At 37.6% G+C, this 15,412-nt stretch overlaps 2 protein-coding genes across 5 annotated transcripts; both read left to right on the top strand.

The window, feature by feature from the left end:
• The first annotated feature begins 907 nt into the window (after positions 1-907).
• Positions 908-3,334, top strand: LOC104902021 (hypothetical protein). The gene is made up of 3 exons (XM_010689669.4): positions 908-1,560; positions 2,556-2,728; positions 2,947-3,334. Exons 1-3 carry the CDS (start codon positions 1,024-1,026, stop codon positions 3,089-3,091), a joined length of 855 nt encoding a protein of 284 aa, XP_010687971.2. The 5' UTR covers positions 908-1,023; the 3' UTR covers positions 3,092-3,334.
• Positions 3,335-4,664: 1,330 nt separating this feature from the next.
• Positions 4,665-15,338, top strand: LOC104902020 (CRM-domain containing factor CFM2, chloroplastic). 4 transcript variants are annotated; one of them, XM_048634511.2, is made up of 15 exons: positions 4,665-5,900; positions 6,698-7,217; positions 7,793-7,923; positions 8,776-9,087; positions 9,162-9,318; positions 9,968-10,260; positions 10,537-10,596; positions 10,679-10,720; positions 11,273-11,503; positions 11,605-11,923; positions 12,685-12,815; positions 12,907-13,751; positions 13,863-13,960; positions 14,501-14,761; positions 15,100-15,338. In XM_048634511.2, exons 1-12 carry the CDS (start codon positions 5,175-5,177, stop codon positions 13,099-13,101), a joined length of 3,117 nt encoding a protein of 1,038 aa, XP_048490468.1. In that variant the 5' UTR covers positions 4,665-5,174; the 3' UTR covers positions 13,102-13,751; positions 13,863-13,960; positions 14,501-14,761; positions 15,100-15,338. The 4 variants fall into 4 exon arrangements, with proteins under 4 accessions (XP_048490468.1, XP_048490467.1, XP_010687967.2 ...); XM_048634510.2 differs by having other exon boundaries at positions 15,088-15,338; XM_010689665.4 differs by lacking the exon at positions 15,100-15,338 and having other exon boundaries at positions 12,907-13,379; positions 14,501-15,078.
• Positions 15,339-15,412: the final 74 nt, after the last annotated feature.

The following is a 15,412-nucleotide window of genomic DNA, read 5'->3' as shown; positions in this document are numbered from 1 at the left end:
ACAACTCCAACACTTACAACAACCCTATTGTAGCATTACCTACTTTTTACTACTAATAAAAGTAAATAATAATAAAAAAATTGTAACCAACAAAAAACAACAATAATCGCAATTAAAGAAGGAAAGAGAACATACGAAAGAAATATATTAGGTGGCTTCAACTCTTCAAGACAACTTGCATTATGATTTTGCAATGCTTCTTTAAATTAATGACTTAGTTTTAATTTTTTAAATATAAAATATAGGTAAGCATATCTAATAAACGAGTCGTGTCATGTTGACCCATTTACTTAAAATGTGTCACAAAATTTGACCTGAATCCATTTATTTCATATCGAGTTATGGTCGTATTGTCATGTCATGTCATTTCTTACATAATAATAATAATAACTATAATTATTATTATTATTATTATTATTTGATTACTATATTATAATTATTATATTATTATTTGATTACTATATTATTATTGTTATCAATTAAATTATAATAATACTTGGTATGAAAATAATAATTATTAATATGTTGAAATTATTATCATCATTGTTATATATCATATATTCATTGTAATTATTATGTTTAAATTACCATTATTACTATTGTATTGTATATATTATTTTAAAATTTTCAATTCTTTAATTCAATTCAATACTTAATTCAATTTAATTTAGTTCCGTTCAACTTAACTAAAAAAACAAATATTTAATAACAATATTATTTAAAAAAATTTGTCAAAACAACCTATATATTTTAAATACAAATTTTTGCGAGAAACAACCCTTACAACAAAAATCTCGGCAAGTAGCCAATTTTCCATGCTTTTCATCAGTCATCACCGTCCTTTCCCCTCCTACCGCGTACCTCCTAAATCAACGACCCAAAAATCTATCATCTCCTTTATATAACCCCAACCATTCTCTCTCCTCATTTCTCCACCAACCCAACTAAACCCCATTAAAAAAACCCACTCAAAACTCAGAAAACACCATCTCCAATTCTCCAATTCTCGAAACTGACAGAAGTATGCTACTACGCAGTGCATCAACTCCACTACTAAACTCATGGATCCCATCTCACACAAATCCCACAACACCCACTTCATCATCTTCTTCTCCAGATCACAAACCATCCATCTCTCTTACGAATACGACGTCGTCTTACCCTTCTAAACTCATCCGCGCTTCTTCCGATTCAGATCTCCGCCATCTGACAGCAGTTTCTCCCAAACCCAACCTTTTCGGGTCGGGTATCGGGCCTGATTCCGGGTCGGGTGCGAGAGTGTTGACGAATAGTGGGTTGGGTGTAAGGGAGAGAGTGGTTGAGGAAGAAGAAGAAGAGGAAGAGTGTGACGTGGAGGAGAGAGAAAGAGGTAGGTTGAGTTTTGATGATGGATATGAAGGTGGTGGGTCGGGTAATGGAGATGGGTTTGGGTTTGGTTTTGGAAATTGGGATTCGAATTATGAGAGTGGGGAGAGTACGGATTTGTATTATCAGAAAATGATTGAGGCTAATCCTGGAAATTCACTTCTTTTGGGTAATTATGCCAGGTTCTTAAAAGAGGTACTTTTTTTTTTGTTAGATCCCACAAATTTATTTGGTGAAATATTTAAATGTTACTTCCGTCTTATAATATATTTTTGTTTGTTTTTTGCACGATCTCTAACATTGAGGCGAATATAACAAAATTATAGTATGTTATAGTATGGGATAGAGGGAGTATTATATTGTAAGTGATTATAAGTTTGATTGATATGTTGTCAAAGTTAGTTGGATTAACTTGGATTTTATGAGAATTATGCAAGTTAATTTTGTTAATTTGGTTAAAGAGATCTGGTTTAAGAATTATATCTAGGTTGCACATAGACGGATACGACGGATGCGGGTGCCGATTTGGGTATGGAGACACAGAACGGCAAGATTTTGAATTTTTAGGAGAGGGTACGTGTATCATACATGATACGTACGGAGTATTGGGTATGGAACGGGTATGAGTACGTGAACTAGGAGGAGTTTTCATGTTACATAGATTATAGGAGTAAGTAACGTGTTTCGCCTTTGGAAAGATTGCATTTTTTCTTCAAAATGAGTCATGTCCCTTTATCTAAGTCATCGTGCCTATAACCGTATAATGGGGTCATGGGGTCGAACATACGTAACTTTAACCGTATAATTTGGCATGTGACAAGTCAACATGACAGTCGATTGGTTGTTTGGTTGAACATAGAAAGTAATATTTGTTAGGAAAATTGTTTGTTCCTTGTAGTTAGACAGTTGTTTGGTTGATCACGAGAAGTTTGACTGTAAGAAATTGACATTTATTTAATCGACACTAGTTCGAAATTAAATTCGAATGCATTTTAACAAAATCAACTTTGCATAAGTATGTGAGTTATGAGCTTGTTAAGGTTATGGTCATTTTTCTGGTTTGTGAGTTTGTTGTGGACTGTGGTTATGGTCCTCTTCTTTGTGATCTACTAAATCTGACTTGTAGAAATGTGTATATCATAAGCTTATTATGGTTATGTTGTCTGATACTAACATATAATTGGAAACAGGTTCGAGGCGATTATGCGAAAGCAGAAGAGTATTGTGGGAGAGCAATACTTGCCAATCCCGGGGATGGGAACGTTCTATCGCTCTATGCAGATTTGATATGGAAAACTCAGAAAGACTCTTCAAGGGCTGAAAGTTACTTTGATCAAGCAGTCAAAGCAGCCCCTGATGACTGGTAAGCTTGCAATTCGCATTCTTCAACTTCTGATTATGTTCTCCTAAGCAATTAAGGGTTCGTTTGGTATCACTGCGAGTCATATTAACCATACTTGTGATGATCATGTCCTTATTTAAACTAGATAACCCAAAATTGCATTATGTGATTTCTGTATTTTAAGAACTTTTTTAGAGTGATTTGTGTGAGCTAAAAGTATATTGAATTTTGTCGTGCAGTTTCGTTCTAGCATCGTATGCACACTTCCTTTGGGATGCCGAGGAAGAGGAAGACGAGGAAGAAACGAACGAGTCTAACAGTCCAATGCCTTTGAGGTTCTTCCAAGGGGTTCCTCCTCCTCCGCCTCCTTTAGCAGTTTCTTAAAGATGGATTTTGAGCACTTCTCCTTGCCTGTACTAGTAAACTCTACTCTTCAGTCTTCTGTTCTACCCCTTAGTTTTGCTAACCCTTAAAAAAATTCCTTAGAGTTTGTTTGACCATTATTATTAACCCATAGTTTTAGGTCGCCCTTCAGTCTTCCCTTGATGTTAACCAAAATCATGTAATAAGTACATGAATGTATTATATATGAATCTTGTGATTATAAATAAAAATCATTTCTTGTAACTCTATCTTCCTCTTTTGTGGATTGATTATATGAATTTTGAAGCAAGCACTCTTGTTACTATTGTTTGAACTTCTCATAATTAAGGAAGTATACAGTTGAGCTGCTCGAGCTCGAATCCAAATCTAGAATCCGAGCCAAGCTCAAGGCAAGGCTGATCTGTGTAGTTCGAGCTCAAGCCTACGTACTGAGTGAGCTATGTTGGGGTTCAGCGTGACTAGTTTATTATAGATGAAGCTTATCAATGGCTTACACTTCTATAAGGGGAACTCTACACTATTAGAACATAAACCAACAATGCTCCTGGAACTACATGTCTACATGTCAAGTCAAATTCTGAGCAGAATTTCAAACTAAAAAGGTCAGCAAAGGATCTCATTTGTCTTCCAAAATTAAGAATAATGACAGCATCTGGGGGTATTTTAATAGAATATGCATAATAGCTTTATAGTAAGCTGATGAAGAAAACAATGGTGTAGGTTCTCATTAATGGTGAGGCTTGACGATTATCTTCACACAAAATTTCCTTTGGCCCTTCATCATCCATCTCTCTTTGGAACAAAAACAAGGCTTCGATACGAAACACGACATCAAGAGACACAAGTACACAACCACATGATCAAGAGATTATTTTTTCAGATTGAACCGGTAAAAGCTACTTGAATCTCCTTTTCTCGCCAGAAATTCGTCTCATTCATTCGAATAGACGATAGAGGATGAGCAAATTAACAAAGTCATGGAGAACACAATACTCTTTCAAACGTCACACTCTTTCATGACCCACATGTTCGCATTATCAAAGTCATGGAGAACTATCAGACATCAGATATACACATCCATCCAAAACTCTTAAGTCCTTCACATCTTATGATACCCATGAGACTGGGAAAGGGCACGTCAATCTACTCCTCTAAGCAAAGATCGAACCCTCCGATGCATGCCATTTTTCTTATCGAATATAATCAATGGACAATGTCGTTGTTAATAACGGTGCCATGTTTACCTGATTATGCAAGCTTATCTTCACTAAACTCGTCACAAGACCACAACCCTTTCTCATTCCAAATTAGCTTGACTAAAGGAGGACTGATGTGAAAAATATGCATAGAACTAGCAACCACCCTCTCCAAGGAACTCAGGCCCTCGACAGACTAGACTCGTAAGTCATGGCTTTGTGAGAAGAGGTGTTCCTCATAAAGGGGTCAAAGTGATCACACCTGGATGACTCATACCCAAAGGCCAAAAGGCCACAACATAAGATAAGACTTAGCATTTTGAAGTCAGTTGCATATATGACTACAGTTAGAATAGCTCTTTATAGGGGGTAAAAGCTTACATAATGCGGTATACGAAACGTAGTTACAGAGTTTTGGATCACTCCAACAGAAATAACATAAGCAACAAACTCTGATCCAGACTACAAATGCAACTATGGTACATGCTAAAAACCACATATTACTAATTTACTACATCTTCCATTTTAAGATTAATTAGAGAACACGTTGATTAGTACTTTTTGATTAATGAACAAGAGAGATGAAAACCAAGTGATATTTCATAAATAAATATTATTAATATTAAGTTGTAATTTGCCTTTTTTTTATTTTTTTTAAATAGTGAAAAATAACGACTTTATATTTGATCTCTATAACTTAATATCAGTAACATTTTATATACGAAAATGTCACTTAACCTACCAAATTTGCAATGATCAAACACACAAAAAAAAAAAAAAAAAAACTCTGGGTCCCGCCCTTGTGGACAATTGGACATTGATAATATAGGCACCGTTATCTTTTCCCGCTTTCAATCGGAGGAAAAAACTTGAGTTGAACAACAGTAATGTCACTTCTCTTATCTTTCCACCATTTTTCTCTCTCCTCCAAAACCCCATTTCAGCACCACCATCACTACCATAAGCACCATTATATCTCTATTCACTATCCCAATAAAAAACCCCCCATTAAAACCATCAAAAGAACCCTAATTTCTCAGCTCCGACCCACTTCCGTCGACCAAGAAAAAACCCTCCCAAAATCCGCAATTCAACGAATTGCAGAGAAATTACGAGCAATAGGGTTCGTAGAAGAAAGTAAAAATAACACCCAGTTGTTAGAATCTGAGAATGACTCCAAAATTGGGGAAATTTATGTCCCAAATTCCCGCCAAATCCCTAAAATTCGAGTTGGGCATACTCTTGATTCTAGTTGGTCTACGCCTCAGAACCCGGTTCCTGAACCGGGTTCGGGAGACGCCATTGTTAAGCTACATGGATTGAGTGGGGTTGTTAGGAGGGAGAGGAGGGAGTTTAGGAAGGAGGAGAAGAGAGAAAGGGAAGAGAAAGGGACAGTTCCGAGCTTGGCGGAGCTGAAATTGTCGGGTTCGGAACTCCGGAGATTGACCACAATAGGGATCAAGATGAAGCAGAAGATGAAGCTAGGGAAGGCTGGGATTACTGAGGGGATTGTGAATGGGATTCATGAGAGGTGGAGGAGTTGTGAGGTGGTTAAGATTGTTTGTGAGGATATTTGTAGGCTTAATATGAAGAGAACCCATGATTTATTAGAGGTAATGAGGCATAAGAAAGGAAATTAATTTGTTCATTTATTATGTTGGATTATGTGATGGAAGTTTGTGAATTCTAATTGCATTTTTGGCATGATGTATTTTTATTGATATGCATTTTTTACTGTGATTTTGTGCTAGTTATGTTGAATGAAGGAGAATATTTGTGTCATGAAATTGTTGTTTATTGGATTAATAGCATGATTTTATGAAATTCGAAGTATGGAGCATCATATACATGTAGAATTGGTTGACAATGTAGTAACAAAAAGGGTTTGGTTTAGTTGATTATGTTATGTGTAACAATTGAGATCTTTAAGCAGTATAAGGGTGGCTTCCAAACTGTATAAGATTACCGTCATAGATGGTAACTGTAGATAGCATAGCTCTATATCAACAATGAAGTGACAGGAAATGATCCTGATTCCTAACGATTATGGGGTCTTGCTGTTGTGGTAAGGGGAGATCGAGTTACTAGTTATTAGGCCATGATTAGACTGTGTTGAGTTGATATATTTAATATTAGGATTGGTGCTCAAAGGTGATTCAAATGGGTTGATAGGACTGGTGTTATATTATCTTTGCATTCCAATGCAACATTTCACTCAATATGGACTCTGAGAGATATGCTCTTTTGTTTTTCGAGAATGAATTTATAAAAGACCAAATTATGTGAATTTAGAATCAAGGTGATGCAGTTGTACTTGGATCTTCTTTGATCTCCCTCCCATCCCCCTCAAATTCTGGGTTGTTAGATTTTGCATTGTTTGAGTTTAGATTCTTTCATTTGATGTCCCTAGAAAAAAACTGGAGGAATGGTTGTCTGGAGGACTGGAAGCAAAATTGTTTTGTATAGAGGGGTCGATTACAAGTATCCTTACTTCTCACTGGATGAAGCCCCTAGCAATATCATATCTGAGAATGCCATGGAAGTTGATGACAGGATGCAAGCCGGAGAAGAAAAGCCGTCATCTTCTACAGTTGTCATAGAATCTGGTGGACAAAGTTTGACGAGAATTCTGAGCCAGTCTTCCTTGGTACCAGGTGTAGGTAGTCCAAACAGGGTGCGATTCTTGCTGCCTGGTGAAAGCCAACTAATGGAGGAAGCTGACCGCCTTTTGGATGGATTAGGTCCACGATTTACGGATTGGTGGGGATGTGAGCCGTTACCTATTGATGCAGACCTTTTACCAGCTGTTGTTCCTGGGTATAGGCGACCCTTTCGCCTGCTTCCTTACGGAGTGAAATCTCAACTAACTAACGATGAGATGACAACACTTAAGAGACTTGGGCGACCCCTTCCTTGCCATTTTGCTTTGGGTGAGATTAGATTTTTCCTTCTCTTGGCTTTTTCTTGTTTTGCTGTCTGAATTTTGTTTACTCTTGTTGCCTGCCAACATATGCATAAAGGCTAGGAAATGGTGATTATTCACCTAGGTAAGCCGGAAACCTCTAGTAGGTATCATATATTGACACACTTTGGACATGTCTTGAGGCTTAAACAGATCTAAGATCTGTATAGTTGATCTGTAGTAGTGTCTTGTTAAAATATTGTACTTGATTGTGTGCTTAAACTGACAGAGAAATATACTGTCTAAGTCGATATAGTTTATTGAAAAATATCCTTTAAAGTTAATTGTCAAAAAATTTGTAAGATTGTGTTCGTTATTATAGATTTAGTGAATATGTTTTTGCTTATGTTTGTGTTCTATAATTTTGGGCTTGTTTTCCCATGTCCCTATTGTACGAGCACCCACATATCTATCACTTGCACTCTAGCTACCCGCCCATATTGTAGACCGAAGTATTTGATGCTACTTATCCAAGTTTTGCATGATCCTAAAAAAATCTTTTGTTTTTCATCCAACTTTCTGCTAAAGTTATTCATCTTTTAGGGAGAAACAGGAACCTTCAGGGATTGGCTGCTGCAATTCTTAAGCTATGGGAGAAATGTGAGATTGCTAAGGTTGCTGTTAAAAGAGGAGTTCAGAACACTAACAGTGAGCTGATGGCTGATGAGTTAAAGGTTAGTGATAGTTTGCATGTTAGAATTCTATAGAAGCTGATGAATTTACGGGTTAATTATCAAAAGTGAATTGGTGTTATAAGTACCTTGAGCTGATATAATTGATGCAATATTATTTGAAAAGTGGGACACTTTGGTATATGGAACGGATGTAGGAGTTGCAACTTAACTAGTCCATATGTGTATGACTATACCAGATGCCTCATACCTGTTACTTCCAGACTCTGTTACAAGTGAAAACCCTCAAAATTAAAAATTGCCAATCTTGTTGAGGTTGTTCTGTGTAAGATGGCAAATTTATGTGGAACTTCCATGTTCACACTCTTTATTTTGGCATATTTTCATTGCTGGATACTTGACAACCAAACAAATATGCACACTTCAAGTTTGGCCAAAAGCCCATAATTAATAGTTTCCTTGTCTGCCCATATTTGTAACTTATGACACTTGTCGTCGAGTATCCATATGGACTGTATCTCATTTTAAAGAACCTTTCACATCAGTCTCTTCAATTCATACTCAAGTCATTTTAGATGGTGGAATACATTTTATTGCTTCATCAGTTCATTGTAATCCTTATCCTGCGTACTAATGGATATATCTTAATGAAGCATTTTCTATACGAATAACTCTTATACGAATAACTCTTGGATATACAAGTCTATAAACCTTTCTAGAGAGTTGTTTTTGTCTAAAGTCTGTATGTATCTCATTTCGTGGGTTACCTTTGGGAAGTAACTTGCAAATTCTTGGAATTGGCTAGTTGGCTTTTACCTTTCGTTATGTATGGTTTTATAAATATGAGTGGACCATTTTTTAATGTTATCTTATCTTGGTAATCATATTTTGCAGCGTCTGACTTGTGGTATCCTATTGTCCCGAGATAAAGAGTACATAGTGTTCTACCGGGGAAAAGATTTCCTTCCATCAGCAGTTTCTACCGCTATCGAAGAGAGGCGACGAAACCGAATGCACAGAGAAAAAAAATTGGCTAATGATTCTTCACCAAAAAGGACCGAGAACATTGTTTTGGATACTGAAGAGTGTGCGGATGCCAGTACAAGTGAGACAGGCAAGGTCCAAAAAGTGAGGAATGTGTCTCAAGAGCGGAAAGTAAGGTCCATTCAAACAACTATTGCAAGAACTAGCAGAAAGCTGTCAATGGTAAGCATATTAGAAGATGTACTTTTCATTAGAGGTTTCTCCTCCTCAGCTGCACTTGGATTTTACTGTTACAGGCTCTAGAAGAGAAAGAAAGGACAGAGAAGCTTCTTTCTGATCTGGAGCAGGCTGAGATTTCCCAGCAAGTAGAGGTGGATAAGGAAGGCATCACGGAAGAAGAGAGATACATGCTTAGGAAAGTTGGCTTGAGAATGAAGCCTTTCCTGTTGCTGGGTGAGTAATGATACACGCATTAGAGTTATTAATAGCAAAACCGTTAACCTGCAATGGCATGTTATTTGCCGCCAGTATTTACCGTATATCGCCCGTATTTATACGTTTTTTTTTCTTTTTTCTCCCTCTATTTCTTCTTCATTCCATAATCACCACCACTACCACTACCCCTGCCAGCTCCCATCCCACCCCTGCACTCCATCCCTGCAGCCCCCCCCCCCTCCCAGCCCCACAGCAATCCCCCCACCCAGCCCTCCTACAGTCCCCCCCCATTCCGCAGGCGGCCAGTCCCCCACCCCACCCTTCACCTCCCTCCTTCCTGGCCCCCTCACCCCCTCCCCCCCCGCCGCCTACCCTTCCAGCCCAACCCCCCCCCCCCCCTTTCCCCCTTGCATCTCCCCTTAACACCAACCCAGCCCCTGAAAAAAATTGTCGGTTACTCGGTTCCACCATGGTGGAGAAAAAAAAGTTCGGTTCCTACTAAAAAATTCTAAAATTTTTGGAGTAAAAAAAAGAAACAAAATACGTATTAAAATACAAGCGGTAAATAGTAAACCCCAATCTGAACTACAGGTCAAATTATTTAGAAAGCCTAACCACATGGATATGGTTCATTATGTTATCTCTTAGCTTTGCCTTTCTTTTTCAGGTAGACGTGGTGTTTTTGATGGCACAATTGAGAACATGCATCTGCACTGGAAGTACCGGGAACTGGTAAAGATTATGTGTGGAGGAAGGGACATTAGCGAGATCCACGACATAGCACGTATACTAGAGGCAGAAAGTGGTGGAATTCTAGTGGCTGTTGAGAAAGTCAAGAGAGCTACTGCAATCATTGTATACCGTGGCAAGAACTACCAGCGTCCAGCCAGCTTGAGACCGGAGACACTTCTAAACAAGAAAGAAGCAATGAAACGCTCTATAGAAGCCCAGCGCCGTAAGGTAAAGTGAATTTATTCCCTTTTTCTGAATAACGAGAGAAGGGGTTAGGTGCCGACCAGCGGGGTATGATACTTGGAAGCCCCAGATTGGTCCTTGTGTCTGCGTAATGTTCCCTTGATTGATGTATAAGCATGACATCGTTTTCCTTGTTAATTACTCTACAACATTATTCGACTAGAATTATCTATAATGGTAGTTGACAACCTGTTTTATTGCTTCTATATTCATGCAATTACGTTGGTGACATCATAGTGACATCTTGCATTCTTGATGCAGTCCTTAAAACTTAATGTGCTGAAGCTAGCAAGAAACATAGACCAAATGAAACTTAAGTTGGTGAGTTCTCTCATATATACATATTTTCATGGGTTTTATAACTTATACATATCATGAGATAATACTTGTGTGCTCCACACAGGTGGAAGATAAGGAGGCTTTGGATAACAAAGCAGGTGAACAGGTGAAATCTCATATGTTGAGTAGACTACATTTGTCGATTTTCATGTTTCCACTCGTCATGATTTTATCAGTCGCAACCTCTTTTAAAGTAGGGCATGCTTGGTTTGAGGGTAATGCATTAAGGGGCTAATGGAGATTATATAAAGAGTGAAGATAAATTTATTTTTAGAACATATGATGTAGACAATTCAAAGAGGGAGAAAGAAAAGAGGGAAATATTACCCTCATTATGGAATAATACATTACCCTAGGGGATGATGGATGACTATAGACCCCAAAATTGAAGCTTTCTATAAGCTATACCAAACAATCACACAATAATTAGCTTCCTCCCATGGCTGAGTGTACATTGTTAGAATTATTGTCAGCTCTATTTTTTTTAAGGCCAAATTGAAGTTGCTGGTGATACTACCCTTGATCTTAGTTGCTGTTATGTCTATAATAGGTGATTGTCAACCTTTTCAAGTAACCAAAGATAGGTTTTAGCTGCTAATAGTTGATATGTTTTTACCCTCAGTCTCTAAATATGTGCTTTATGTTGTTTTTACTGAAGGAACTGGAGGAGAATGTAAATTTGAACATTTCAAATCGTCACAAGGACTCTCAAGAGGATATTCCTTCTATCAAAGGGGAGAAGCATGTTAATTTTCCCTCATCATCCGATGAAATGCATGAAGCTGCAGATAAAATTTCAGCTGGATCAGTTTGTCAAAAAATCAACTCAAATGCAGTCATGAAGGAAAAGACCAGTGCAGATGTCTCTCTATATGATGATGATACTGAGGTTGAGTTGGATTTTTAAGCTTTGATTTGGTGTTTAATTGATTATAAACCGTGCTGAATTCTTTTTATTGGTCCTACTGTTGATTTTTGGCCAAATTTCAGGCAAGTTGCTCAGAGAAAATCGATGTTGCCTCAAATGATCCTGGCAATGCTGTAATGTTTCATTCAACCAAATATGAGTCAGAACCAAATATTATGTCATTGTCAGAAAACGATTCTGAGCATCGTATTGTTAAAGATGGGAAATCGGAGCCTTCTCAAGAATCAGATAACAAAGCCGTAGTTCCTCTGTCTTTCCGCAAGGCAGCGGCGAGCAGCTCCGATGCAGTACAAGCTAGAGCTAAACCACTTACGAATCGAGAGAGACTTCTTTTGAGAAAGCAAGCCCTCACAATGAAGAGGCGTCCTGTACTAGCTGTTGGTGAGATGAAGTGTACCAATTTTTTAAGTGTTTACTTCCCCCTTATGAAGTAGTAGTTTTTGATAGGAATCTCGCTTTACCAAATTTGAGACCATGATTATGTCAAAATGGCTAGTGCTATGTCCAACCTAGCTGGAAAAGATACAGGCCTTCACGTGATTGTAAGTCTTCCCGAGAGGTCCTTTAAGATGTGATGGGCATGCTATATGTTAAATGCGCCATGTACTCAGGTTAGGAATGTGTGCAGCTACTTTCAGTTGTATGTGGTTCATATATAGGTAGTGAGAGAAGTTTTTCCTTGTAGTTTGTGGTTCAATTACTTCTGCAATGTACGAAACGTACCGTGTCAAATAAGCAATAAGCATCTACTCCTTCCATCACAGTTCAGGGTTGAAATTGGTAACATAGATCAAAGAGGGACAGAAAATAGAGAGAAAAAAAGTGGGTAAAAGTAGTATATTACTTTGAGTGATGAGATTTGATTTGGTGAATGCTCTCCTTGAACTGAAACATAGGAGTATGAGGTTTAAGAATGGCACAAACATAATGAGGGGGGAAAGGAATGTGGACATCAGTATTCTTTCTTTTGTTGGAAACTAGTGGATAAGATGTCACCATGCATATGTTCTTTGGTTGAATGTCCTTGTCGTTCATTCTACAGTTTTCTTAACTAAGATTATCCTGATATTCTGCTCACCGTTTCAAAATCTTTTTTTCCCCAAAACTTTTGACTCAGACTTTTGCTGTTTACTATCTTGCAGGCAGGAGCAATGTGGTTTCTGGTGTTGCAAAAGCAATTAAGGACCATTTTCAGAAATATCCTCTAGCTATTGTCAATGTCAAGGGGAGGGCTAAAGGGACCTCAGTTCAGGAGGTGGTTCACATATTGGAGGTATGTGCAGTTGTGCACTGAAGTTTGGTTTATGCTGATTGATCACCCTTTTTGCTTAACAAGCACATCTCCTCCAATTAACTCCTTGCAGCAAGAAACAGGTGGAGTTTTGGTATCCCAGGAGCCAAGTAAAATCATACTTTACAGAGGTTGGGGTGCTGGAGTGGAAAATCGCCGTGCTCGTAATAAGGAGGTTAATGATAAAGGAGCCAGCTTACCTTCACCATCTGTCTCTCCAGAGCTGTTGGCAGCAATGAGACTTGAATGTGGATTGTCAAGCAACTAAACAGAAGAGACAGAGCTTATCCTTGTTCTGATCCTATATGAATACGACATTCTCTTCGTAATTGCCTTGCAACTTGCAAGATCTAATCACAAATCTGTGTTCTCTATTAAAATAGATCCGAGGTCAAATTGGGCACAATTTGGACTAGCAATTGTCAATCATTCCCCATTTCTGTCGGAATGTGTAAGTTCAGATTCATTTGGAGTGCATTTAGGCATTAGTGGCCAAGAAATTCCATGCATATCTTGTGAAGAAAGCAAATATTTCTCATCTATAAGGTAAAAATAATTATTTTCCCTCTACTTAATTACCATTCTAATTATTTCTTATTGTGAATTAGGACGAAGGTAAAAGTAATTAGCTCTAGGATGGAAGGAGTAACAAGAGATAGGAGGAGAGAGAGTCTTTTACTTCCTTCGTTCTTTTTAGTTGCATCATGGTTGGGAGGCATACCTTTTTCAAGGAGCCCATGTGATGAGGAGAGAGGGAGAGAGAACCCAAAAACAAAAAGTGTAAAGTTGCAATCATTTTAAAACTTTCTAAAGAGGAAATTGCTGCAAGTTGCAACTAACAACGAACGGAAGAAGTATATATGGTTGAAATGTTTTTCGCTGTCACTATGAGCCCTCGTCAGTTTCCTAGGACGAAAGGTGATTTGAGTTATGCAGTTAGGATACAAGATAGTTGTAATGTCAATAGACTGACAATACAGTAGATATTATGTCTTCATTGCCTTGTGTAATATATTGCAAAAAATGCAGATATCTCACTGAACTGGGTTCTAGCATGAGCTGATGAATACGAATAAGGATCATTGGTTTTTCAGCATCCTTCACCACCATGGACAAGAAGCCATCAGGTATGTTCTTTAAATGATGCTTGCAGTTATGGGAATAGATGGACAGATTCAACCTTGCACTTGCCTGCTGCTTGATCTTTCGATTCATGTTGGGCGAATCATGTAAAGGAAGGATTGTCTCCAATTAGGGGACCATCCAGTTACTTGAAAAACGAAGAAAATAAAGAAAAAGTACAGAGGGAAAAAAACAATCAAATTTTTGGGGAACTCTAAAGATAATTTACCATAATAGATAGACAAGGGAGCTCAAATATGGGAGATAATTACCTTCAGAAAACCCATATGTAGGATCGAGGAAATCTCCCTTTAATATCCTAGTTGCGAATGAAGTGTACCTAGAAAAGAGTTAGTGAGTTCTGGATTGGAAATTTTGCATATTCCTTTTGAGTGTGAATAAGATTTTTGACATATTAATAACATCCAAGTCTATTTTTCCCACAAACTTTACCAATTTCATGAATCATGAGCTCTTGATCACCAATTGTGTTCCTCATTCATCTTCTTTTACTCTCTTGGTTGGTCTGCCTTTTGCAACAACAGGTAGGAAAATGAATTGCTTCAAAAAAATTGGTGTTCCACGGCAGCATATCATTGATGCTCACTTTTACGTCGGCACAATCACATAGACTGCTAATTGAAGTGGCGGTTTCATTTTCGGTCAAGACACACACAAAGGAAATAAATATGCTGCTCCTGAGCCTAGATGGATGATGTTGGCTCGAATGATCCAAAGACATGCGCAACGGGAATTTTTTAGCATTATTAAGGAAAACTGCTCAACTGCAGATATTGTTTTTTTTGGTAATGCTTTTACTCCTTTTCACTGACTTTGAATTATAGGAAATAGATACACTTCTTCCGTTTCATTTTAAACGCAACAAAGTAATATTTTATATCTCACAAATAATACTCCTTTGTTACATTTAAAACGAAACGGAGGAAGTATATAGTTTTGATATTGAGTATTGGTTTAAAATTTATTTCAGAATAGCTTGCTTTTGTCTATTTTCATAGATTAGCATACTAGCAGTATTGTAAACGCATGATTCACTAACGTATCAAAGTTCTTAAATAGATTTCTTAAAGATGACTATAGAAATGTAGCGATGTTTAATTTACTTTTATAGTTGTGGGTTCAGGATGGATCTCAATCACTGTATTGCTTACCTTAGTTCAATATTCCGCTTCTTGCTCAAAAATGAAGAAAGACTTGTCGGAAATCACCGGTTGGGTTGGTCCGACCAAGAAAGGCATGTACATGAATTTCTCAACCTAGATCTATAACCTAGTACTCCCCATTTTTTTCAATGAAAGATTCCAATATTGGTTTTTTCAGCGTTGTCAAGCAGTTGAAATCCTATGTTCTATTCTATGTTTATCTTGTGTTCCAACTTCTCCTTTAAATATGGTACCAAAGATTGGTGAAGATCTTTACTGGTTTTTTAGGCACAT

Source organism: Beta vulgaris, chromosome 8, assembly GCF_026745355.1.
Source record: "Beta vulgaris subsp. vulgaris cultivar EL10 chromosome 8, EL10.2, whole genome shotgun sequence".
NCBI classification, from domain to species: Eukaryota; Viridiplantae; Streptophyta; class Magnoliopsida; order Caryophyllales; family Amaranthaceae; genus Beta; species Beta vulgaris.
The sequence above is the reverse complement of the archived record's forward strand: the minus strand, read 5'-3'. Positions and strand labels throughout refer to the sequence as shown.